This window comes from Rhineura floridana, chromosome 5 (assembly GCF_030035675.1).
Source record: "Rhineura floridana isolate rRhiFlo1 chromosome 5, rRhiFlo1.hap2, whole genome shotgun sequence".
Taxonomy (NCBI): domain Eukaryota; kingdom Metazoa; phylum Chordata; class Lepidosauria; order Squamata; family Rhineuridae; genus Rhineura; species Rhineura floridana.
The window spans coordinates 53681167-53708422 of record NC_084484.1 but is presented as its reverse complement, the minus strand read 5'-3'; the positions used below and the strand labels follow the sequence as shown (position 1 = coordinate 53708422).

The 27256-nt window shown below is 40.5% G+C and overlaps 2 protein-coding genes across 14 annotated transcripts in view; both read left to right on the top strand.

Moving 5' to 3' along the window:
• Positions 1-18802, top strand: part of LOC133384891 (E3 SUMO-protein ligase RanBP2-like) — a 66299-nt gene extending 47497 nt beyond the window's left edge. For 3 of the 9 annotated variants that reach the window (XM_061626751.1, XM_061626746.1, XM_061626752.1), the window contains exons 21-29: positions 6599-6769; positions 9315-9407; positions 10537-10751; positions 12369-12582; positions 12923-13021; positions 13199-13347; positions 15437-15710; positions 16162-16496; positions 18161-18802. In XM_061626751.1, the coding sequence (XP_061482735.1) occupies positions 6599-6769; positions 9315-9407; positions 10537-10751; positions 12369-12582; positions 12923-13021; positions 13199-13347; positions 15437-15710; positions 16162-16496; positions 18161-18466 (1856 nt within the window). In that variant the 3' untranslated portion in view covers positions 18467-18802. Of the gene's footprint in view, positions 1-956; positions 1012-6598; positions 6770-9314; positions 9408-10536; positions 10752-12368; positions 12583-12922; positions 13022-13198; positions 13348-15436; positions 15711-16161; positions 16497-18160 lie in introns of those variants that run through there. The other 6 variants (XM_061626753.1, XM_061626754.1, XM_061626748.1 and 3 more) reach the window with 6 other exon arrangements.
• A 3174-nt stretch (positions 18803-21976) lies between these two features.
• CCDC138 (coiled-coil domain containing 138) overlaps positions 21977-27256 on the top strand; it is a 28550-nt gene continuing 23270 nt past the window's right edge. The window contains exons 1-5 of one of the 5 annotated variants that reach the window (XM_061626744.1): positions 21977-22232; positions 24073-24133; positions 25116-25254; positions 25446-25564; positions 27057-27235. In XM_061626744.1, coding sequence (XP_061482728.1) covers positions 22137-22232; positions 24073-24133; positions 25116-25254; positions 25446-25564; positions 27057-27235 — 594 coding nt within the window. In that variant the 5' untranslated portion in view covers positions 21977-22136. The remainder of the gene's footprint in view (positions 22233-24072; positions 24134-25115; positions 25255-25445; positions 25565-27056; positions 27236-27256) is intronic. The other 4 variants (XM_061626743.1, XM_061626742.1, XM_061626741.1 and 1 more) reach the window with 4 other exon arrangements.

Here is a 27256-nt window from a genome sequence, read left to right as displayed (position 1 = left end):
AGTGTGCTAGCGATCTGAGTACCAATGTTTGGCATCTGAAGCCACAACTCCCAACATCCCTGACCATGCTGGCTGAGGCTGATAAGAGTTGGAGGTCCAAAAACATCTGGAGGACTACAGGTTTCCCACCACTGCTTTATCTCATGAAGAAGCAAAACAGATGAACTACTATCTCAGATTTGCCAAATGAAACTATCTAATACTCCTATTTAGGAGCTTGAATATATTCTTGTCATGCATAATTAAATGGTGGTCCAGTTTCTCACAGAGGTGCGATGGTTAGAATTTGGGGATGTGAACACAATTAGACTGCGGGTGATGAGCTAATTGCTTTTTAGATGTGTCCAGTGCAGTGCGTCTGCAAGGATGCTGACACAAGGGGAATTCTGTCTCTCCCTTGATTGAGGGACCCTTAGGAAGGGCTTAGGATGTCAGGCTGCAGTGGGATATTCCAATCAGGGAGAATAAGGCAGAAGCAGTAACATTTTGTATGATACATATGTTGTCAACGTCAATATACTGCCACTTCAACGATAGTGGGGTGAAAGTAGAGACAAGCTTTTACTAATCCTACCTGAATCTTTTGTAGTCAGTATAATACCCTTGAGGCTAATAGCTAAAGAACTCTAGGACTCTTAGAATGCAGTCTTTACCATATCTACTTAGAAGGAAATCTTACTGAATTCAGTGGGGCTTACTCCCAGGTAAGTGGGGTTAGGATTGTAGCCTTACTTCCAGCACTAGTAATGTTGTTTTGCTATATTAAAAGCTACTGGTTACTCCTTAATTGTTGCAACTAGAAAGATCTCTATGATCCAGATCACAGTATAATAGATAATTAAAATCATTGGTACTGCTTATATGTATTCATTTAGCAGTACCCCTTGTCCCTTTAATAATGTTAATTGAATATTTAAATCCACACACTTTATTTTCTAGGATTTAATTTTAGCCTTTTTAAATCTAATCCAATGGCCTTTTGGACCAGCGCATCTCCCCCTCAACCCAGTAGTAAGGGTATTTACACTGCATTGAATGTAGTCTAGTCAAAATAATTAGCTAACAGTATGAAAGTATATAAAAAAATAACATGCATGTTAAAGGAAAATAGTAATGATTGAATTGGCTTTACAGCTGTTGTGGTAAGAGACTAGTTCTTGAATCCCTTGATCTGTTTGCTTAACTCTTATGTCTTCTGAGTGCTCAGCAATTTTTCAAACTTTGCTTGATCTACTATCCCAAGAAATTAGTAGTATTGCTTGCTGGATGAAAGACAGGCAGGAAGAATTAGACAGACGTGGAGTCAGCGTGTGTTTCAGAACCAGTCTTGATGCTGGGATTTGTTCTTGTACAGGCCTGCAAGGAAAAATACTTTCCCCAAAAAACTTTATTTGGAGGGTTGTGCTAATTCATGGAACCTTCTCAGAACTCTTTTCTCTCATATTTTGATTTTCTTTATAATCAGTGTCCCTATATCTGATTTATTTTTAATCTTTTCAAAGAATTACAATTTAGGAATATCCTGCAGAAAATGGCTTGGATCCAGACATGGGGCTGTATCCAGTGAAGTTGTCCTGTTAGCATAAGGACTTCCACCTACACAGTGGGACTTCCTCTCCTCTCCCTATGCGCCCCCAACCCTCTTGAGCAGATTTTTTTTGGGGGGGGAGAGGAGGCTGCAGGGAGAAGCATTCTTGCATAAGAGGACACCCACTTGCTCACTTGGATCTCACCCCTTATTTCCACTTCAGCTAAAGTGTGTAAACTTTCCATTAATATTTTATTCAACTGCCCCAGTGAATCTGTTCATTCTTCACTGTACTTTCCATTGAAGACTACGATCTTGATAACTGTCAGTTCAGCACATAAAAGCTCTCAAAACAAGCTCACTTCCCATCAGGGCTGTCATGCTGTCAAAAAAGCTAAGATGCCTAATTATGTGAACTTGGATTAAATCACACATATGCAGAATTGATTATATGTAAAAACAATAGTTCTCCAGTGGGCACCAGGACACCCCCAAATGGGTATTGTGTTTCTACCACTAAGGATTTTTAAAGTAGTATATTAAAAGCATCTGTTTTTTATAAAGGCTCCCCAACTAACTGGAGACTGCCTTAATTGATTAAAAGTCAATTAAGTGACTTAAATATTAAGCCACATTGCCCGCATTAATGTGTGAGTGGTCACTTGTGGGTTTCAGATGAGGATTTTGGCAGTATTGTCACCTGAATGTGTCAAGCTCTCATTGGTAACGTGTTACAAATACACACATTTGCTGCCATTTCTGATTTATTTCCCTTTATGCATTTTAAAAGCAAGTCTCATTGAGTTCAGTGGACTTACTTCAAAGTAAATGTCTATAGGACTAAAGCCCAAAAAACCAAAGTGAATGATGCTTATATTTGAAAAATTATGCAATTATTTTCAGTTTCCTAAGTGCACCTTAGGACACAATCCAGCTTACCTTTCCACCGGGGGGAGTTGGATGCTGCGGATCCCTGTCAGTGCTGGCAGGCTCCTGGTTCAGCTGGTACAAGCCCTCCGCTGTGGCTGAGCTGCAGCCCTGCCACTGTTGCTGGAGGTCTGCACAGGGGCAGACAGCCCAGTGGATGGAGGGCAGCCGGAAGCCCCGAAAACATCATTGCAGGGGCGTGGTGGAGGCAGCGCCGCAGGGGACATACATGAGATCCTTGCATTCAGAGCCCTTCCCTGGGTCCCAATCTGCCCGGAAATTCTGCCAGCCAAAAGGCTGGTGCAGTAAAAATAATTGTAATGGGCCTCTGTAGGGAGGCTGATTCATGGAAGCCAGCGCTTCCTGGCTGGTTCATGCACATGGCTCTCAACGAGCGAGAGGAGGATCCTATGGGACTTTCTGCTGCCTCCTCCTCCACCAGTCCCCCTTCTGCCGGCTCCCCGGCATTTAGTTTGCTCTTTTAAACACAATTCCTAATAGCAAAGTTGTATCCGATACTAATCCTACTCAAAGTATACCCATTAAAATTAATGTCCATGACCAACATTGATCCATTCATTTCAGTGGGTCTCCTCTAAGTAAAACTTAATTGGATACAACCCAGAATCTGGTTTTGACAGGTTTGTGTTTAATATTTATTTAATTATAAAACACATTATTTGGTTATAAAATGCATTTACCTGTACAGCACTCACTGACTTTACACTTTACTAAAACTGAACCTAACCCAATTAGTTTTGTGATTGTGGTTTTTTCTTAAATTGTGCATTTTGGAGAAGAGAGACTAGAAGTATGGAACATTTAATTTTAACACCTGTTTAAGATATGGACTGCATTCTTGTATAAGACCGTACACACTCATGCATGAAAATGTTGTATGTACTTGGCATGTTTGAATTACGACTTGGTGCTCTAAAATGTGGGAGATCAAAATATGTATTTAAAAAAACTGACACAGACTGTGCCTTCAAGATGGACCTTTGAGCTTAAATCCTGTGAAAAAGCTGTTTGCTTTTTTGTTGGTTTCACTAGAACTCTGCAACTTTACTCAAACACAAGGTGTTTCAGGCTGAAGCTCTTTGGGAAGCACTTTGAGGAGCTTTTAAGCAACAGTTTACCCATTAAGTTGTTGAAAAGGAGTATCATTTATCTTTTTAAGTGGTCTTAAACTATTTGATCTTGTTGTATCCATGCTTTATATTTAAACATTTATCACTTTTAATAATTTGATTCCTACTTCTCAGACTAATATTTGTCATTCTTTATGAATTGAAACGAGGTTTTGTTTTGTAAGGCTTATCTTCTGGTCACATCCTGAGTTCTATATATTTACTACTTTATTAAGTAGTATTGGCAATTGCAAAAGATGAACTAGATCAAATTGGATTCCATCTGCAAGCTTAGCATAATCCAAGTAAGCTTTTAAGGTAACAAAATGAAATAGAACTTAAAACAGTTCTGAATACTATAAACTAGTATGTATTTTATTAATAATTATGAACAGTGTTAATGTGCTTTATTTTCGAATGGAATCTGGAGAAAGCACATAGTTTAAATCCATGAGCCAGTTCAATTAGTTTTGTTTTTCAGCATGGGGTTGGATGTGAACTTTCTGATGTGGGAAGTACTAAGTGAAATTAAATGGAAACATAAAGATCATGGGAAGCTTATTTGTACAACTTCTGTTCTTTTCAAATATCATATATGCAGAGAACACCAGGCTAGACTTTTTTCTCAGTTTTACCAAGCCACATGAACATTGTGGACAAACTCCTCAATATGAAAAGAATAGCTACAAATTGCTTGGACTGTGTAAGCAGAATGGTTAACTCAGTACTGATAAACCTATTTTAAAATACCCTTTGAAAAGAAAACTGCAGCACAACAAAAATACTCTTAATAATAATAAATGGAATAGCATTACTGTGGCTAAAAATGTATGGCAGTGGTACATCATGTGCTTGGTATCTGTGAACATTCTGTAATGTAGAGATATTTGGTTTATTGGCATCAGTAATTAATATCAATACCAAGTACTATCTAGTTATCTTCCTTTTGCTAGCTGGCACCATGAACTTCGTCTCATTCAATGGGAAGAGCTTAATGCCATGTGCTAAACTCTCAGTGAAATCAAAGGAACTTCTTCACTTTGGCTAAATCTTGTCATCAATATCCCTGACACTGAGCCACTAACATGTATAATTGTCAAACCTCCTGCTTGGTATTTATAATGTTTAGTTAGAAGAATTGGAAAGAACAAAGCCTTTATTTGGTGAAGATACACAGCGCCTTGCAATAATAATCAGACCCCTGATCAGTGCTCCTCTCATATTACTGAATTACAAATAGTAAATTGCAATGTCTTTCTGTATGATATTTTATATTGAAACACTGAAACTCAAAATCAATTATTGTAAGGTGACGTTGATTTTATTTTGGGAAGTGTTTGTAAGAAACATAAACTGAAACATGTTGCTTGCATAAGTATTCAACCCCTGTGCTGTGGAAGCTCCCAGTTTACACAGATGAAAGAAATTGCCCTATCAAGGACACACTTACCTTACCATTGGCCTCCACCTGTGAACCATTAAACTTACTGTCACATTGTGAGGATAAGAACCCCATTCATCATTGGTCAAGCTGTGGATCTGAAGGAAAATGAAGAGCAAAGAACATTCTGCAGAAGTAAGAGAGAATGTAATACAAATGCATAGATTAGGAAAAGGGCACAGAATAATATCCAAGTGTTTGGATATCCCAGTGAGCACAGTTGGATCAATAATCAGGAAGTGGAAGCTGCATCACACCATCCAGGCACTGCCAAGAAAAGGCTGTCCCTTAGAACTCGGCGCCTGAACAAGGAGACTTGTGAGAGAAGCCACAGAGAGGCCAACAATCACTTTGAAAGCACTACAGAGTTCAGTGGCTGGGAGTGGAGTAATGGTGCACCAGTCAACCATATCAAGAGCTCTGCATAACACTGGCCTTTATGGTGGGGTGGCAAGAAAGAAGCTGTACCATCTGAAAAGTACCATCTGAAAGCATGTCTGGAGTTTGCGAGAAAGCATGAGAGTGCCTCAGGTGCGATGTAGGAAAAGGTTTTGTGGTCATATGAGACCAAGAGAGAGCTTTTTGGCCAAAACTCAAAGCGCTGTGTGTGGCGCAAACCTAACACTGCCCATGCCTCAAGACACACCATCCCTACAGTGAAGTGTGGTGGTGGCAGCATCATGCTGTGGGGATGCTCCCATCAACAGGGACTAGGCATCTTGTTAAAATTGAAGGAAGAACGAATGGAGCAAAATACAGGGAAATACTGCAAGAGAACCTGCTTCAGTCCACTAAAAAGTGAGGCTTGGGAGGACATTCACTTTTCAGCAGGACAATGATCCCAAGTACAAGGCCAAAGCAACATTGGAGTGCCTCAAGAGCAAGAAGGTGAATGTCCTACAGTGGCCCAGTCAAAGTCCTGATCTCAATTCCATTAAGAATAAAGTATCATACAGAACGGAATTCCATATGTACCATTTGTAATTCAGTAATATGAGCAATTTGCATCCGTTTAAAGTAAAATTGGATTCCCAGCCCCCAAGTGAATAGAAACAGATCTGTTTCACAGCATATTAATTTATTCACATAGTTAAGTCAGTTTTTCAATAAAATTACCCAACGATGCATGCATATTTTAAAATATTAATAAATCAAAGCTTAAACCAATTCAAAGCTCAAACAAGACTTAAGTGCTGTAAAAAGTATAATTTCTTCTGCATTACAAGTTTAAATCTTAAAGTGTTTCTATACAATTTCACTGAATTTCCCAGAAGTATCTTTTTAAACAGAATGCATATACAGTGTAACGCAATGCCTAGTTTTTTCTCTTCTGCTTAAAGACAATAAATGGAAGATATGCTGTGTGTACAAGCAGTTGTCTAAGGAGAAGCATGGCATGAGTTTGGCTTTGTTGAAAGGGAACCCACCTCATAGTGACCAAATCTTCTTACTGGTTTGACTTTAAATATGTCTTCTGTTTGAAAGTATTTCATGCTTGCTTTGTAATTCGTTTGTATTCAAGGGCAGCTGCTGATTTCAGACTTGCTCACACAATTAACCTTTTTTCCCCAGCAGTTGAGATTAAGAAGGAACCAGATGAAACAGTCACTTCAGATGATGTTTTCATTGTATACGAGTTAACCCCCACACCTGAGCAAAGAGCTCTTGCAGACTCCCTTAGATTACCGCCAACATTCTTCTGCTACAAGAACAAACCTGGGTATCTAAGTGAAGATGATGATGGTAAGAAGCATTCCTTGAAAACTATTCATCTCCTTTAAGTTACAGTCCAGCAGAAAATCATTTCTGGAAATGTAGTGGCCTTCATTAATTAGAAATCAAATTGCATACACAGTGCAGTAAATCATTTCTTAGTGATCAAAAGTCTCCTATTTTTGTTCCCAATCAGTCATACAAAACAAAGTAAAACATCATATCAAAATTTCTTGAAAGTTCCTATTGCTGACAATTTTACACTTCTATTTATTACCATGCCCCTGATCTACATTGCCTATCTTTCCCACATCGCCTAATCATGAAATATACCAGCATTCTCCTTCAGTGATGAAGGTTACCCAAGGAGTGGATGATTCTTCTCATTTGTTCCAGAGACAGGGCTGTGCAAATACATATATTTAATATGCTGATTTTTGAAAAAATGCTTTTAGCATTCCTTGATTTAGTAGCCACCTTGGATTCCTTTGGGACATAAGGCAGAGTATATATTTTAAAAATAACATTCATGCTTGATCCCCTTCAGAGGGAGGAATGTCTTCCAGTTCAATGATCCTGCCTGCTTCAAAGCAGCAGGGCTTTCATAGAAATCCAGTTCTGAATTCTTTTCTATAAAGCTAGCAACTGTTTGTACCATCCTGTTTACCTCAGTACTCTAACAAGATAAACTTATGCCACATTTACTTACGTTTCATAGAAGAATGAGCCAGAACTGGTCACAAAGAGCAGCAGACTCTGAAGTTAGTTATGGCTAGAAGGGAGTAAGCATTGCAGGCAGGGAGCATCCTCCTTTTGGCTAGCAGTGGAGACTACTCTTCTGAAAAGTTTCTTTAGGATTCCAGAACAGCATTTATAGTAGGGGCTTCTGTAGGATTCCATCTTGTCCTCTGTTGTCATCAACATCTGCACAAAACTACTGGTCACCTGAGGATATGTGGTGAGGTGTCATCAGTATGCAAATGGCACCCAGCTCTCTTATTTACATCTGAGTCAGGTGAGGGATTGAAAGAGCTGAACCAGTGTCTGGATGCAGTAATCAGCTAGATTGATTAAACTAAAATTAATTTTTGACAGGGTGAAGCTTCTGTTGGTGGGTGGGTCATTTGTTCACGTGGATGTGCTGAATCTTTTCTAGATGCAGTTACACTATTCTGGTATCAGGTTTATAGCCCAAGGGTGCTCCTGCATCCAGCTTCTGACTCTTGAGACTCATCTTGGTGGCACAGAATACCTTTCATCATCTAAGACTTTTACATCAGCTGCAGTTTCTCTTGAACAGGGACAGATTGGCTGTGGGATTATCTGTTCTGTAGTCATATCCAGGATTGACTACTGTAAGCTTTGTACATTGGCCTGTGTGATGTTCCTATATTAATGTATATATGGTAAGTGTTGGTTGTTTAGAAGATACATGGTAAGTGGAGTGAAAGAGGGGGAGTGAATGGGCAGTAGAATGCGAGATGATTGGCTGAGTGTTTAAAAATGGCTGAATGTATAAAAGGAAGAGTGAGAGTGGAATCTGGGGGGGAGAAGAGAAAGAGTGGGTTGCTTGGTGGGGTTTGAGAGAGTTGTTTGCCAGGAGAGCGTGAAGAAGGAGGGAGGTGGAGTTTGGATTAGTATTGAGTAAAACCATATGCTTATGTGCCTTAAGAAGAAATCTTGTTAATCTTGTTAGCTTTGTTATCTGTAATAAATACTTAATTTGGTTTACCAAAGGCCTGATCCTTGGCTGGGGTTTCACAGACCAGAAGGGTGGGTAAGGTAATGACCAAGGCTGAAGGGGAACTGTAACAAATGGTGGCAGCGGTGAAGAGAATAACAATACCAGTATTCAGAGTCTCTGGGAATACTAGTATTGGGACGTTACTGGTGGTTGCCTAGCAGGGGGATCTGTTGAGATCTGTGCTAGAGCGGATAGGTAAACCATAAGAGAGAGCGGTCTGGACTGGTGGAGTCCCTGGTGGTGCCTAGAGACAGGCAGTAACGAGCAGGTAGGAACCTGACAGGGAGAGCCAGGGAAGGACGCGTCACAGCCTGCCTTTGAAGAGTGCTTCAAAACTGCAGTTATTTCAGAAGACAGCTTATAGGTGTCTAATCCAGAAACACATCTTGCCTGTGCTTAAAGAGTTGCACTGACTTCTGGTCCATTTTTGACACAATTCCGTTGTTGACCTTGAAAACTTAAGATCTCTATATGGCTTGAGACCCAGTTATTTTAAGGAATGTTTGCTTCCACATCAACCTGCCTGTGAAGACTGCTGATTGTGGCTCCGTTTCTTCATCTGGGAGGCTTGCCTAACACCCAGTTTTATCAACATACTGGCGCCAGGCAAAAAGTCATTTTTCTCCCAGGTGTTTTTAAGTTTGTTAGCTGTCTAGCTCTTGCATTTTCTGCTTTTTACTGTTTCATTTTTTTCTATCTTTTGTGTTTTCTTCATGTTTTAAGGTGGTTTTCTTCCATGAAATATAGCAAGAGATACAAACTTAAATACTTAATATATTTAATTATTTACACTGCATCTCTGTTATACCAACTTTCATTTTCATATTTCAGATGAGGACTATGAAACAGCTGTGAAAAGGCTTAATGGAAAGTTGTATCCTGATGAAACTGAAGAACATCCACAACTAAGAGAAAGTGATACAAGTAAATACAGTTACTTGGGAAGTTCTGACTTAAAATAATTTGCCATGCCATGTATTTATATGATTACTGTAATTTGCAAAACAACATGAAAGAATGGAGAACTGTGTAGTAAAATGAAAATTTCTTGCTTATAATGGGAGTAAAAGCCAATACAATTAAAATATTACCTTTAATCCTATGCACTGTTAGAAAAAGTAGATTAGATTTCATGTGAATATGCTTTGGTAACATTCTTGATTTTCTATTGCAGTAGCAACAGAGAAGAAACCAGTTATTTTTATTCCAATTTTTTTTCAAGATATATACTGCTTGATTGTACTAAAACCGCTATGTGGTTTACAAAAAAAATTAAAACATTAACATTATCAATAAAAGACAGTTTAAAAAGTATTTAAAAACATTCAAAATCAACAGTAAGCAGAAACACCTGTCAGTATTCTACGTTTGGATTAGCTTGCCTAAATGAAAATGTGTTAAGCAGGCATCAAAAAGAGTACAGCTAAGGCACCTGTCTGATGTCAATAGGCAGGGAGTCCGAAAGTGTAGATGCTGAGATAAAGAAGAAAAGATTGATATATTTCAACTGGAGAATGGGTATTATGTGGCATCTGTAACAGTGCCAGTTCTGCAGTTATGTCACTGTTATTTAGACTTGCATTGAGATCCACAGGAAAGCTATAATGCGAATGAGAACAATGTATGATTTGAGGGCAAAATTAGTCTCCAAAGTAGATTCTCCTTCAGACAATTTTATTTGGTTTATGTGAAGTAAATCCTTGGCTGGGCCTAATGTTGCTCTTATGAGACAAAGCTGTTGTCACAAAGGGAAAAGCAAAGCCAGGTAATAGCTCCTATTGTTTTCTGCTGAGGAAACCTGCCCAGTCCAGTCTCAAGGTGCATACAAGTGAAAATACCAATTGGCAGTATAATTAACTGGTTGAAGTATAATGTTGTGTTCTGTGAGATTCTGAAAAGTGCAGAACCACCACAGCTCTGTCTCATCCCTTTTTTACTAACAGCTCTTGTGCCTAGGCCTCATCATGTGAGGGCTAAATTTTTCATTGGGATATTTGAAGACTTTTACTTCATTGCTCTGGTTAACTGTGTATTGTTCTCAATAAAATCTAAGATCGTCTCTGTTTAGCTGTCGAAGGAAAAAATGAACCAGAATGTGGAAGTGAGTGTGTTCTTGTCTGGGAAAAGAAACCAACTCCTAAAGAAAAGGCTAAAGCAGAGACCCTAAAGCTTCCTCCAACCTTTCTGTGTGGTATTGGCAGCGACACTGATGAAGACAATAACTCTGAAGACTTTCAAACAGAACTTAAAAAAGTTCAAGAAACTAAAGTAAGTAAGAGAAGTATTGGACTTAAGTATCCATACAACTAGTTTTGCTTATAGCCCAAATGTGTGACTCTTGTCCGCCCCTATTATGCAAAAGACCAGCATAACAAGTATAGTTTAACCTTGCCTTCTTCCTGAATGGTATGTTTCTAAGTGCAGAAATGCTGTTCCCTTTTGCTTGTATTAGGGTTGGGAAGGGGTGAGGGGGATATTCAACTTTGCCTTCACCCTAATGCCATTTTGTTACTACAAACTGATGGAGATCTCCAGTGTAAACCTCCTGATATTGCTGCCTTTTAAAATAGTTGTATTTTTCTTTTCAAAGAGAATGTCTAACCCTTGACTCCTCCTTTCCAGTCTTCCAATGAATGCCTAGAGGAGATTTCACATCCACAAGTGAATTATTTGCTAATCATTATTTGTGCGTGATTAAGGCAACAATTCTATGCACGCTTACTGGGAGAGCCCCATTCAACTCCATGGGACATACTTCTGAGTAGTCATAAGGAGGATTGGTACAAGTGAGCATCCCACTCAGCAGTAAGGCAGGGATGGTAGAAGAAGAAAATAATCCAGGTGTAGAAAGGAAGTTGCTGGTCTTACTTTGGCAAAGCAAAGAAGCTTTAAACTCCAACTTCTACAGTAAGTAAAAGAAGCCCATCCATATCCAGGGAAAGCAGTACCTGAGTTTCTCAGGCTGCTGCCTACTGCCAGGGTAGGCCTGACTGCTGGGAGCAAACACAGTGAGTTGCTGTAACTGGCTGGGCCCAGTTGGGCGTGTCCCCTGACCTCTACACCAAGAAAAGCTTAGCCGCTGCTAGATCAAGGTCAGAGGAAGCATATATGCTGCAGAGACTAGTGACAGCAATGTGGGTGCCTCCAGCTCGTTGCACTTCATTCTCTTCCAAGCCATGGACCACAAGAACTGTGTGTGTCATGCTTACACACATACCTTCCACCTGCTCCCCACATGATCCAGCAAGCTCTAAAGCAGATGGCTGTGTCAAAGTTGCCTGCATGGCAGGAGATTAGGGGCTCAGGCAGTCCACAAAGCAATAAATGAAGGTGGGGTAGTCTACTCATTGGTGGGTTATCCTGAAGTCCCACCAAGTGCCCCACAATGCCACTTTGTGACACTGAGCCTACCCATTCCTTTAGGATATCAGGAATTGCCTTGAAGAACCTACATTTTTCATGGAGTGACCTGAAAGGCTTAAGCCACACTTGCAGTGATCCCAGGAATCTTAGCTTTCCAGCATCTGGGTTCATTTGCATGAATGCGCTCAAAGTACTTGACCCAGTAATTTTTCAGCAATTATTCTCTGCTTCTGGAACATGGTGGGTCAGAATGTTGAAGCTTATAGAACAACCCTGCCTTGGACAACAGGTTGGATAACATGGTATTCTGGTTTCTTTCAACTCTAATTCTAAAACAAGCATTTGTTAGTATTGATGTGAAACCATTTTGTAGATTCCAAGATAACTGGAACATACCTGTTCCGTAGCTGACCTAGCTCTGATTTCAAGTACTGTGTGATACTTTATATATGAATTCATAGAAACAAACTCTGAAGACGTGGCACCAGATTCAAAAATAAATTGCAGTGAATTTCTTTTCAGGAAGCTCAAGCAGAAGAAGTAACCAGTTCAACTGATGATATGTGCCTCATTAAGGAAGAAGTGCCTGTTGTAGCAGCCAGTAGACCTGAAGAACTGGATTCTACTACTGAACCTACACATACTATGCAGACTTTATTAGGAGCAGATGACAAACCTGTTGATTTGTCAACTAAAAAAGAAAGTGATCCCAGTTCTACAACCTCTACAAACCAAGGTATTATTGTCTGATGTATGAAAGAACTGTATACTAGGCAAAGACCATAACAAAATCTAATAATGCATACAGATAATCTCAAGCTAATTAAAACTTCCATAGAGGAACAAGAATTGGCAGTTGAGTGGACAGGCGCCTTGACTGGTGGACAGCATTCAGTGTATTTGCCTGGAATGATTAATGCCTTGTCAGTGTCCTTTCAAAGGTTACACCTGATTTGTTGTTTATTTTCTCCCTCTAACTAAGCTTTTGTCTGGAGTTATGGAAGTGGGGGATAGGCCCTATTATGTGATATTAAATGGACAACATAATGTTCTCTACACCTTTTTCCTTTGTACAGAAAACAAGCCTTTCTCATTTGTCCTTGGTAATGCACCTGGCTTGTCATTTGCTGATCTGGCATCAAATAATTCTGGTGATTTTGCTTTTGGTTCTAAAGGTAAGATGCATGTATTATCTACTTAACTATTTATAGCAACTTTTTGCTGCAGAGGGAGTTAATGTATGTTAAGGCTTTTATGAACCACATGATTGTGAGGTTTTTTGGGGGGGGGGATGAGAAACTGATCACAGAAATAGCTTTCTACCATACTAAGATTTTGTCTTCCCATCTAAGCAGACAAAAACTTCAAGTGGGCAAATACAGGAGCAACTGTTTTTGGAGGACAGACAGCTACTAAAGGAGATAATGAAGATGATGAAAGTGATGAAGAAGTTGTACATAGTGATGATATTCATTTTGAACCAATTGTATCACTGCCAGAGGTAAGACTTAGAGGGTGTATCCAATGCTATGTGAGTGAAGTTCCACTGGCACAATGGGACTTCCATTTCCTCCCACTGCATCCTCCAAAATCTGCTCCAGAGGGTCCCCCAACCCTCCAGAGCTGATTTAGCGTGTGCGCAGGGGGGCTGGAGGGAACAGAGGAGGAAGTTCTGTTGCACCAGCGTGACTGTGGCATTGGATATGACCCATAATTGTAAAGTTTGGGAAGAAGGGTATGTCTGCTTTGTAAGCTTGGCACAGTGCACATGCAACATTGCTACTCTGCTTCCTGTGGGAAGTATTTATATTTCCACAAGTTGCAGTACTAGAACTGCATGGAATATTGGAGAAGATTGAGGGAGAGGCATCAGCAAGGGCAATACTGACCAGGTCAAACCAGACAGTAATCTGAAGAGAAGTTTCCCTTTTACATTTCCTTCAGGGGATTGCTGTATCGGCCAAGGTATAGGCTGGCCAGAGACTCCATGTGTAAATCTTTAGGAAGGGTACTGCATTTCCACAAAGACAACATTTCCATATGTGGTGTTGATTATATTTCTGGAATGTTCCAGCCTCCTCTGAAGTTCTGCACAGTTGATAACCTTGGCTTCAGAATCCTCTCTGTTCAGTTAAAACAGTGTGGGCTGGTGCTTAGAATCATAGAATAGTAGAGTTGGAAGGGGCCTGTAAGGCATTCGAGTCCAACTCCCTTCTTAATGCAGGAGTCCATAGTCATATGTTTCTTATAAGTTGGACTGAACATTGATTATAGGTGGCAGCAAATCAAGGATAAGAAGCTGCATGATTGAAATTGCATGATGTGGCATAAGCTGAGGTAGAGGAGAAAATCTTAGCACACCCAGAGAATATAGTATATAATGAGGAAGTTCCCAATGAAAAATTTAAGTAATAGAAAAGATGATATGTTCTGACAAAATTACCCAGCTGTAAGATAAGTAGATTGCTCAGTTACGTTTTTAAGCTCCTCAGTATAAGTATCTTGGCTGGTGTTAGATAAAGAAGAAAGGCAGTGGTGTAATTGTTCCCAGGGTTCACAGTTTGCCCTAACTTTAGGATGCCCAGATAGTATTAGTTGCATGAAATGTCCTTTTTACCAGCTTAGGCTGGGGTGTCAACTGCAACTACTACTAGAGAGATGTGATCTGGAGACACTTATCTATGTCTTAATTGTAGTCAATCATGCATGTTACAGAGCAATGTAAGTGGGCCTGCCTTTTCAGTTAGAGCGGAACACTACAGCAATGTTGCTTACTAGCATGGGTTATATGGAACAAGTTGCCAGTTTTTAAAACATTTCCACTGGCTTCACATGCATTTTCAGGTGCAATTCAAAGTGTTGGTGTTTACCTATAAAGCCCTAAATGGTTTTTGCATTGGGGTGTATCAACTCCTGTAAGCACCTGTGTCAGTGTGTTGATGTCATTCAAGAGGTCCTTCTACAGGTATACCTGCTGATAAGGATAACCAGTGGACAGGTCTTCTCCATAATAACACCTCATCTTTAGAATGCCCACCCTGACCCCTATCATTAGTAGTTTCAGGTGTCAGGTGGCTTTTTTATTCATGCAAGCTATTTAATTTGGTTTTATTATTTGTTTTAACTTCAAAATTCTGCGTACTGTTTCTAAGATTGATCAGTGTTCTTATATTTTAACGGTTTGTTAATAGTCTTCTGGTTTTGCGCTTCATTTTATTCTTGTTTTTATTCTAACTGTAGGCTGTTAGCTGCCTGAAGTCTTTTGATAAGACAGAATATAAATCTATTAAATAAAATAAGAATTTGTTCTTTCCTGTGGCATATGTGAGGACAGTGAGCTACACAGTTTCTCCTGTGTGCAAGATGTGTTTTTACTTCTAAAATGGAAGAAGTATGTAGATCACATTTAATAGAATGTTTTTTTAGAAGCTCCCATCATTCAAGAATATACTTCTTTAAGGGTCAGTTCTGTGCACACTTACCTTATGATAAGCCCCATTGAACACAGTGGAATTTACTTCTGAGTAAACATGCATAGAATTGTACTGTAACTCGATACTACTCAAAACATAACTACTCATCCCTGCTAGGTTGAGGTGAAGTCAGGAGAAGAAGATGAAGAAATTATCTTCAAAGAGAGGGCAAAACTCTACAGATGGGACAGAGAAGTCAATCAATGGAAAGAACGTGGTGTGGGTGAAATTAAGATTCTCTTCCATACACAGAAGAAACTATACCGAATTTTAATGAGAAGGGACAAAGTTTTCAAAGTCTGTGCAAATCACATGATCACAAAAACAATGGATCTAAAGCCCTTGAATACCTCAAACAATGCTATGGTTTGGACTGCAACAGATTATACTGGTGAGTATTTGTGTAAAGATATTCTGTAACTTGGTTTTTCCCTTAATGTAAGACATAACACACACATCCTTTTAGATGGTGCTGGCTCCCGCATTGTGGTACATGGGAGCAAGGAGTGGAGCTGCACTAAATAGCCTTGCCCCGATATCATGTGCTCTGTCCAGCCCTTTCCCTGGTCTTAATGTGAAGGTTTCTACAGAATCTGGAACAATTGGGGTTCTAGATTCTGTGGAAGCCTTTCTGCATGCAGCTGTGCACATGAGAGGCCCCTCACTACAGATGTACAAGTAGATATCGGGGGAAGGGCTGAATGGAGTGTGTTGTATCGGGTAGGGCTACTCGATGCAGCCCTGCTCGTTGATTCCATATACAGCAACATGGGAGCTAATGTTCAAAGAAGGCTACAGTCTGATTAGTCCACTGTGAATAACATTTGCAATCTTAATTTCAGATGGTGAAGCTAAGATAGAGCAGCTTGCTGTCAGATTTAAAAGCCAAGAGCTGGCTGATTCCTTCAAGAGGAAATTTGAAGAATGTCAGCTAAGCTTCTCAGAGTTACAGAAGAACCATGTATCCCTGGCAGCAGAATTGTCAAAGGAAACTAACCCTATAGTATATTTTGAAGTTTCTGCTGATGACGAACCTCTAGGTCATGTAACCATAGAATTGTTTTCAAATATTGTTCCACAAACTGCTGAGAACTTCAGGGCATTATGCACAGGAGAAAAAGGATTTGGATTCCAAAATTCCATGTTTCACAGAATAATCCCAGATTTTATCTGTCAAGTAAGTGAAAGTATTAATATTGAAAATACATTCCAGAGTTTTATATTGATTAACAGGAATTTATTTTAAAGCTCAATAGTATGCTAGTTCTCCAGCAGCTACACAACATTGATTGATTGATTGATTGATTTGATTTATATCCCACTCTTCTTCCCAGTAGGAGACCAGGATGGCACATTACCTGGGGGCTTTTCAAGTTAGGTTTCATTACTTCTGTAGTTTCCTCAGGCCCAAGTTAGATAAGAGAAAATGAAAAGCTGTGCCACGTTTTCAGATGTCCCTGTGCACTTCTCTAAATAGAGCACTATCTTGCCCAGTGCTTTGCAATCCCGCAAACCTCCTTTTGGCTGAGCCAGGTTTTTACCTGCCCCACTCTTGAATATATATATATATATTTACTTACTTACCACCCCATAGCCAAAGCTCTCTGGGCGGTTTACAGCTATTAAAAACAATAAAAACAAATATACAAAAAAAAAAATTAAACACAATTTAAAACAATTTAAAAACACATGCTAAAATGCCTGGGAGAACAGGAAAGTCTTGACCTGGCACTGAAAAGGTAACAGTGTTGGTGCCAGGCACACCTCATCAGGAAAATCATTCCATAATTTGGGGGCCACCACTGAGAAGGCCCTATCCCTTGTTGCCAGACTCCCAGCTTCCCTCAGAGTAGGCACACAGAGGAGGGCCTTAATGTTGAGTGTAGTGTACAGGTGGGTTCATGTCAGGAGAGGTGGTCCATCAGGTGTTGTGGTCTTAAGCCATGTAAGGCTTTATAGGTTAAAACCAGCACCTTGAATCGAGCTCGGGAATACACAGGCAGCCGATGTAAGGGGACAGAATCAGTTTTATATGTTCAAACCGTCTGGTCCCTGTTACCAATCTGGCCGCTGCATTTTGCACAAGCTGCACCTTCCGAACCGTCTTCAAAGGCAGCCCCATGTAGAGCGCATTGCAGTAATCTAACTTGGAGGTTACCAGAGCATGGACAACTGAAGCCAGGTTATCCCTGTCCAGATAGAGGCATAGCTGGGCCACCAACCAAAGTTGGTAGAAGGCACTCCGTGCCTCCGAGGCTACCTGAGCCTCAAGTGACAGAGATGGTTCTAGGAGAACCCCCAAGCTACGAACCTGCTTCTTCAGGGGGAGTGCAACCCCATCCAGGACAGGTTGGACATCCACCATCTGGTCAGAAGAACCTCTCACTAGCAGCATCTCAGTCTTGTCTGGATTGAGCCTCAGTTTATTAGCCCTCATCCAGTCCATTGTCACAGCCAGACACTGGTTCAGCACATTGACAGTCTCACCTGAAGAAGATGAAAAGGAGAAATAGAGCTGCGTGTCATCAGCATACTGATGGCAACACACTCCAAAGCTCCGGATGACTGCACCCAACAGTATATATGGGCTCAGAAGACAAAGCAGCTAAGAAGACAAAGCACATTTGCCTGAGACTCATGGTTGTGCACATTATGGCAAGCCGTGGATTGCTCTAATAATGCAGCTATGGTAAGAATACATGGAGCATACTTAAGGTGCTGAATAAAACAACTATTGATTTGGGTCCCATTATCTGCTGGTAAAATCTATTTTTGGACATGTTCGAGATGTTTCAACCTACATTATAATCCACTGAATTTTCTCAATTTGTTACATTCCAGGGAGGTGATATCACTAGACAGGATGGTACAGGTGGACAATCTATCTATGGAGATTCATTTGAGGATGAAAACTTTGAAATAAAACACACTGGTCCTGGCTTACTATCGATGGCAAATTGTGGCAGAGACACCAATAATTCTCAATTCTTTATCACTCTTAAAAAAGCAGAGCACTTGGACTTTAAACATGTTGTCTTTGGGTTTGTAAAGGATGGTATGGATGTTGTGAAAAAAATAGCATCTTTTGGTTCTCCTAAAGGAGTAGTGTCAAAAAGAATTGTGATTACAGACTGTGGGCAAATATAAAATCATTGCTATGGCATGTATGCGGATAGACTAAAAGAAATCAATGTTCAGCAGATTTAGACAAAATTATGTTCAGCTTTTTTAAAAAAATGAACATTTCTGATGTATAAATGTAAAGTTACAGCTTATAGCTGAGTACTTTTTTAGTGTTTCAATTGACTTTGCATGTTGTGAAACAAAAGTTCAAACACTGGTAAATTTCAGGTGTATTTTTGTTTCCTCCTCATTTTTGTATTAAATGATTAAAATGAAATACCAGGAGTCTAAAGTTCTATTACTCTGGTTTGTACACGTTTCCTAGTTTAACTGAAATGTTCCAATAAAATTATAAACTAATGTGTGATTACTACTTTTCTTTCTTGACTTCCTTCATTCAGAGACCATCCAGAAACAATTCATTGACTGTATTCTGCTCTTCATTAAGTTTTCTACCCTTCATTGTAATCAACAAAACCTCTCTGCTGATTGAGTCACCTACCTGATTGGTATATTAGCCCAAGTACTTGGTTTTTTTAATTGCCCTAAAAGTGAACTATTTAACTTGGTTTCTGGGTAAGATGTGGCTTTGTCTTGTACACTTGGGATTGAAACTTCTGCTATCATTGCTGTATCACTTAACTGCAACAGTGCTAGTAGCAAAAGTAGTGTTTAAGTCAAGGAACTATTTTACATCTTACCAAGACAGCTGCCTGTTACATCCGTCTATATATATGGACTGCCTTCAAGTCGATCCCAGCTTACAGCGACCCTATGAATAGGGCTGTCATGGTAAGCAGTATTCAGAGGTGGTTTACCATTGCCTTCCTCTACATCCATCTACAATGTGGGAAAAACTGCAAACATCTCATAATTACGCATGGTAATCCTGCATGTTCCTAACTTAACCAATCTTTTTCTTGACTGGTTGCATATCAGTGCCCTTGCTGCCGCCTTGAACCTGATGTGCATGTCCATATTTCTATTGACTTTCCTGTATATGTAAAGTATTGTGTTAGGTAATCTGCAATGGCTTATTCACATGAACCATAATTGTATAGTTAACAAGTAATGAATATATATGGAAAAATGAGCTTTGCCCTCTTTCTATAAGTATTTTTTTTACTATTTGAAATTTTGTTATACCACCACCATCACAATTATGGATGACTTTGTGCTATAAAATTGTATACATTTCATAAACATCTGTTTTAAGCTTTAATGTTTATGAGGGCTGGAAAGAAGAAAGGTAGGACTTCCTGAGAACACGGGTAACAATATGGTGGAAGCTTGACTGAAATTGTGGAGGGGCCAAGGTTTTGATGAAGTATAGAAAAGATTGGTGTTCATAGGCTATCTACTCAGAAAAGGCATTGTGGCTATTGAGTTTCAGATGTACTTCATCCTTCAGGCCAAGTTTTGGTGCTAAAACTGCCTTGGTTGCCCTGGTTGTTGACCTGTGTTGGGGAAGAGACGAGCAATGTGACTGTTAATTCTTGATCTCCGAATGATTTTGATACAATTTACCATAGCAGCCTCCTAGATCAGCTCTGAGGATTGGGTGTTGGAGGTATGACAGTTTTGCTCCTGTTGGGTCATTGTGGTACTTCTCTTTGACAACATGGCAATTGTGCTGTGAGGTTCTGCAGGATTCTGTCTAGTCTCCCGTGCTTTTTAACAACTATATGAAGCTGCTGGTGAAGGTCATTGGGTGCTGGGGTGTGGTATTGTATCACCAATATGCAATTAATCCACCACTAATTCTCCCTGTCATTTGGCTCGATAGTTGGGGTGGGGGTGCACTCAAACTAGTTTTGTCAAGGGGAGGCATTTGTTGCAAGGAATACATATTCTCAGCTTCAGCTGGTTCACTAGCTATGGCTTTTCTGCAGATATCATGACCACAGTAATCCATGTTCCAATTTCCTCCCAGTCAGATTAGTGTAATATGTTCTAATATAGGGGTACCCTAAAGACAGTTCAGAAGCTGCAGTTGGTGTAAAATTTGGGTGCCAGAATATTTGACTGGTTCAGCCAGTTAGAACCATAAAACACCAGCTCTGAGAAGTTTGCGTTGGCCACCTGCATGCTATCGAGCTCAATCCTAGGTTTTACTGCTCACATAGGGAGCCCTGTACAATATAGGTCCCAATTATCAGAAGAAGCATCTCTCCCTATATTGTTTTGCCAGGCTTTTAAGATCTGCCAGGGATGCTCTCATTGCAGCAGTCCATGGTGCTATAATCCAAGATGGGGCATTCTTAGTGGTGGCACTCTGGATGTAGAATGCCCCTCTCCCGAGGTATGCCTGGCACTGACAATGCTTTTTGTCAGCTAAAGACCTGCCTCCTATGCTAACTCTTCGTTGGGGATGAAGGCTGACATGATGAGACAAAATAGAGTAGATTGAGTTGATGGAATTTGTTTATTAAATTGATATCCTGCACTTCCTCCCATAGGGAGGCCTTACGTTTTTTAATGTTATGCTGAAAAACGTTAATCTTGTTGCCTGGTGACACAAGATGGGATAAAAATTGTAAAAGTAAAGTATTGCCACGTTGATAATTCTGTGGGTAGCTTGACATGGCCAAACATAGGACCCATAGGTAGGGGTATCTTGCTATGCAGAATTTGAGGCTATAGACCTTGCCTTTCTCCCCCCCCCATTTTAATTATTTATTGCATTCATATCCTTTTTCCTCCAAGGAGCTCAAAGTGGCATACATGGTTCTCCCCCTCCTCATTTAATCCCCACAACCCTGTGAGAGGGTTAAGCTGAGAGGCAGCGACTGGCCCACGGTCACTTGGTGAGCTTCATGACTGAGTGTGGATTTGAACCTTGGTCTCCCAGGTCCTAATCCAACACTCTAACCACCATGCCACACAGGCTCTCTGAATTGTAAAGGCTAGGAAGCAAGTCCCAATGAGTTCAGTGTGACATAATCACAAGCAGGCATGAGTGTAATTGCATTGTTGATTGATGGAACCACCGAGGCTATGATAGTTTATATTGTTCGTGGGTTGTTAGAGTTTCTCCAGTCACCAGCTGGAGAATTGCCGTGGCTGAATTTTTGGACATCTAAAAGCAACCAGGTCCCCTCCACTCGTGAAGCCGTTTTTCCTAGCAGAGGAAGCTAACCCGCAACTCTGGAGTTTACAGAAGATTTGTTGGTGGTGCGCTCCTCAGCAGATCCAAATGGTTAAAGCCTGCCAAACTGGACGGTACCATTTCACCTTGAAGAAGGGTGTGCACTGAGAAGTATTGCATGAGAGGGGAAGGTAGCACGTCAGCGGAAGCGTTTTGCTAGAGGCTTTCTCCTTAGTGTGTTATCCGCAGTGGCGAAGGGTCTAGTGCAAGGTTTTAAGCATGCAACTTCTCTCAGCTTCGTGCAGCCTTAATACGGTCTCTAAGTTTCCACCCTTTCCTGCAATGTCACAGAGAAACAAAATGACTTTCCTCTCCCTTAGAAAGCAAAGGGCGGTCCTGGAGAGTTTAGGTCGCGGGCTACCATAGAAACGACAGGCGTGCCTCCACCTCTATGCAACTGCGGGACTGATGGGGCGGGAGTGGAGCCTCCTCGCGCAGGCGCCCCTTAGCTTATCCAGCTCTCTCCTCCCCTTTCCGCCTTTCGGGCGGTTGTTGTGAACGGCGGAGGCGGCCGCGGGTAGCTTGACTGTTTTTAGCCTTTCTACAATGGCGACGCCAACAGATCTGAGTAGCTCAGTCGAGCGTTGGAGGAGACGCTATCTGACTGGAGAGGTGGGGCGGGAGCGAGCCAGGCGTCTTTGCGTGAGCAAAGGTTTATGAATTAGGGGATTAGCTAGATCCGAGTTGTTCCATTCCCACGAGATGCGGGGTGGGGAAAGAGTGTTGTCAGCTTTTCTTCCTCATTCTCGTGTAGCACTTTCACAGTTGGATGCTCACCTGTTGTTCTGACTCCTGTCGTCTCGAAAGCCTGCATTGTTGCCGGTTGCCATCTTGATGTGCGAAAATGGGCTGCGTTATGGGAAGTCAGTCTGCACGTGCTCAGAGGCATACTTCTTTGGTTAACGTTTCCAATACTGTAAAATGTGTGCTCAGAAGGTAGTTGTAGATCCACGAGTTTCTGACTCCCAGTTAGCAGCAACAAAAAACGATTTTCCCGCCTTAAATTGGGCCAATGAAACAAAGGAAATGTGATGAGGTAGTCTGGAGGGGAATTTTGTGTGCAACGACTGTGAGCTCAGTTCAGTTCTAGCTTTGAAAACAAATTCCTAATCGCCTGCTTTTTTAATCTAATCTTATGCCGTCTGGTTCTGGTTGGTAGATCTTGGGATACTAGTAGAAAACAAAGTAGGTCTGACAAATCTAAAGGCCACCCATCGTTGTAAAACACAGCCCTTATGTTGCAAAATTGCTTCTGGACTATGCCCAAATTAAATCTTTCTTGCAAAAACGTCTGATTTGCTGCTGCTTGTCTAGGGTTCCTAGCATCTCATTGCCCAGATACACAGGCTGAGAGAGGTTAGGATGTGGTATTATAGTTCCTCACCCCTGGCATATCTAGACACTGGCATATCTACTTATGCTAACCGATGGAAAGCCCTGCTGGTGGAAGTTATGCTGGTGTAAAAGGGCAAAAAGGGAACTTCTGGCTGGTGGGAAGTGGTGTGAACAAAGTTAAGTTGCATCCCAACTCCTTTCATTCCTTGGTCCTGCCCATAGAGCTAGATGTAGCCTACACAGCAAATATTCCTAGGTGTCCTTTTACCTTCCAACGGTAGATATTTAGAAGATGTTGCGTTTTGTAGTAATGCAATGATAATAACTTCATATGCTGAATTTCTGCCTTATGCAACTTTTATAATACTCCTCAGGATGGGGGAGAAATTAGATTCAATTTGCATTTAAAGCCAAATCAAGTTCACACTTTCCAAAACAGTATGAGACCTGAAACACAGCCATCCTTCAGAATTCACACTTATCTGAATTTTGTGTTGCAGTTCTCCAGCCAAACAATTTTTTTTAAAATGCATAGGGGAAGATGTGTGTAAAAATGAATATATTAATGGAAATAACATACAAAATGCAATATATTAGAAATTTTTGCAAAAATATTTGCATTTGCTTACAAAAATGTGTTTCTTAGGAGAAATTTGCACTAAAATGCTGGAGAATTTACATGAGGATTTTTTATTTAAAAATTTGCAAATTGCCACATAAATGTGGAGAACTGAATTTAAGACTGGAAAAGGAGAAACTTAAGAGAACTGAAACTGACAGAGCTTTCCATCCCCCCAATTACCAAGGTTTGTCCCCACCCACTTTCATGTACACATACAATAGTTGCCCCTTTGTATGAAGATCAGTATTTGAAACGTCTGTCTTTCTTTGCCTCTCTTCTTCCCACTCCCCGAAGTTCTCTTACATGTGTGTGTATTTTTCTAACATTAAAAATTTGACTAAATATTTTGTTAAAAAACTGTTATTCTCTAAGGAAAACTCGTTGATTGTAAATTTTTAATGGAAGATACTTTCCTGTTAAAAGTAAAATGTTGCTGCAAAACAATATAATATGTTGTATATATGACATAGGCAGATATACATACATACGTAAAACAGTAATTATAGAGCAAAATTCTTCTTTTAGGACTATTCTTGGAATGCAGCACAAGTTAAATGTAAAAGTAGAAGGGCCTTAGTATCTGCAGGTAAGACATTTTAAAAGATACTTGATCTGTTTGTTTAAAAGAACTCTTAAATTTAATATGCGAAAAAGCTAGAAAATTGGAAAGGGGTACACTTTCTTCACGCAAGGTCACATCTCCTGCCTTGACTTTTTCTGACTGACTTTCCTATCCTTTATACCTAACTTTTACTACCTTCGTAATATGAATTGTCTGGATTGCACGCCTGCAGGCAAGTTCTGTTTTATTTATTTTTAATGTGGTTACAGAACCTAGGAATTTTATGTGCATTAGCAAATTAATAATTTGGGAGCCTTAAGATGTAATCCTATCCCCACTTACCTGGGAGAAAGCCCCATTGAATTCAGTGGGATTTACTTCTAAGTAGATGTTAGGTTTTTACCCTAATGCTCCATTGGTAGCTTCTTAACATACCTGGGAGTGCCTTTAGAGCAGAAGTTCTCAACTTTTAAGGCTCAGAGCAACTGCTTTATTGTGTCCAGTCATGCCATGTACATAATACACCAAAAAGAGATGCCGATGGGTGTTTCACAAACTCATGCTGCTGCATTTCCTGTGGCAAGCATTTCTGTCCCTCATGCCCAACACAAAAACCCTTCTTCCCAATTCTATGTGAACTGTGGAGAGAACAGGGGCAGGGGAGAGTTTTTTCTCCCTTTTTCCTGGGCTTTACAGAAGCAGCACAGTGTTTTCTTGTGGGTGGAGAGCGGTGGGGTTAGTAGCCATTATAATGGTTGGCTATTAAACCAGGTCAAAATGTGTGTGCTCCTGATGTCAATGCTCAAGCCTTCCCTGGATTCACCTCTAGAGATGATGCTCGCTCATCCAAGATTTGTAGAGATTGGCTCTTGTGATTCGGTAATGAGAAAAGAAGCTGGGTACATGTTCAAAAGTGCTAACAGAGTTTTCAGGTGCTCATGTTGGGTATATTAACAGGGTGATTCTGTTTCGCTAACTAGCACAATGCTATATCATTTTCTTACAGGTAAATTGGACAGCTCACTTGATGACACAATTGCGTCATTACTCATGTGTTCCTCACCATCAAAACACAGTAACTGTGGAAGAAAGCACAATAAAAAACATTTTTTGGACTCTTCAAAGAATTTAAAAAACTCGAGTCGGTAAGTAAAACTTGAGTCAGTCTTATCTTTTCCTGTTGCAAAGCAAGCAGCTGAATCCAGTAATTTTACTTTATAAGAATATATTTTAAGACCAGAGAGTATTAGTAGATATCTTTCCTACTGTACAACGAAGGTGAAGGAGATTATTTTATGTGGTCTGTAGTTTAATGCAGTCATTTTGTGTGTATTAGGACAGATTATGAGTTGGATTCTCTATATGGTTCAAGACAGCTTGACATAAAGCCAGAATCCATTGGAGATTTTCTAGGAAGTAATGAAATTCAAAGGGGAGACACGTATTCAGACACAGGTAATCATAAGCTTATAATTGTTAATACTGCTTGAATGAAAACCTTATTTAATAACCTATTCACAATCTGAAACTAAGTAAAATATATAACTCTCATCTGATCAGCTGCCTTACTACATGATCTTCTCTAGCACTATTTACCGCGTGATTGGTACTGACATCCTGTGCAAGGTAGTAAGTTAAGCAGTTCATTCTGTTAATTGATATTTTCATGGGGACATAGGAATCTGCCTGATCACTGAGTCAGACCATTGATCCATCTAGGACAGTATTGTCCATGCTGACTGGTAGCGGCTGCCCAGGGTTTCAGACAGGAGTCTCTCCCAGCCCTTCCTGGAGATGCTGGGGTTTGAACTTGGGGCCTTCTGAATGCAAGGCAGATGTTCTACTGGACTACAGCCCTTCCCCAAACTGGTGGAGCTTTGTGTTAAATTTGTTGGAAAGCACTGTGGATCATTTACCCTATCGGCCTTACAGAGCACAGTTTTCACTATGTTGATGCTTTCTGGAGGCAACAGTAGCAGTGACTGCTGCACCAATGGAGGACGGGGGAATCTTTTCCCAGTTCCAAACAGTTGAGTGAGTATCCCTTTGCACTGGAAGCTTCTCACCTGAGTCTGTATACTGCTACAGATGGACAGCCAAAAAATAGGAATGGGTGGCTAGTTGCATTTGTTTGCAACAAAGCAATGCATTTTTAAAGACCTAAATTGAAAGCATTTCTAGTTAATGTATTTATTAACATCCAAAACTTCCACAACACAGAATTCCAAAAATCATCTACAAAGTAAAATGCCTTTGCACAGTAGCTGTGATAGCTTTTCAGTGTATAAAGTGATGGCCAGGCTTCCGCTGTATGCCAGGTAATGGGAGATCACAACCGCAGAATGAGATTACACTGAATGACCTGGCCCTGCTCATTCTTGAACTCTGTGCATTCATTATCACCCATGGTGTCCTGGGCAGGGTCTCCAGGTTTGTGTTTCAGTACTTGCGCTCTTCCTCTGGAGGGTTGATTGCAGGAGTAGGTGCTGGGGAACTACTGCTTGTCCCTCATATGAGGTCCTACAGAGTTCCGTATTGTACCCCATGCTTTTGAACATCTACATGAGTGAAGTCATCTGGGGATTTGGAGTGCACTGTTTCAGTATGTTGGTAATAGCCAACTTTCCCCCCTTTACATCTGATTCAAACAGGTTGTTTTTGTGATTACAGTCCCAGAGGAGAGCCAATATGCTGAAGCTCAGTCCATACAAGATGGATGCTTTGATTGTGGATGGACTGTCTACCCAGGGAAGTGGTTTCATCCTGTTTCAGTTGGGGTTGCACACCTCTCAAAGGAACAGATTCACAGTTTTGAGGGTGCTGTTAGATACTGGTTAGGGCTAGCTTGGCCACTTGCTATCCATGCTCATGGAGAAACCATAGGTCAGGGCTTTGAAAATAGAGGAATAATAGGCTGAGCATGTCTGCTTCTGTTTTCACTTATTAGACATTACTCTGCCATCCAGTTTGACAGTGGCCACATGTTGTTGTTATGACAGTGGTGGTGACACAGTAACAGAGAGTGTAAGGATTCCTGAAACCCAAGAGCTGAATGGGAAAAACCTGATACCATCTCATTTCAGTCAAATCTATCATGAGTTATCTATCATACATCAAAAACTGCAGGTAAAAATCAACAATGAAATA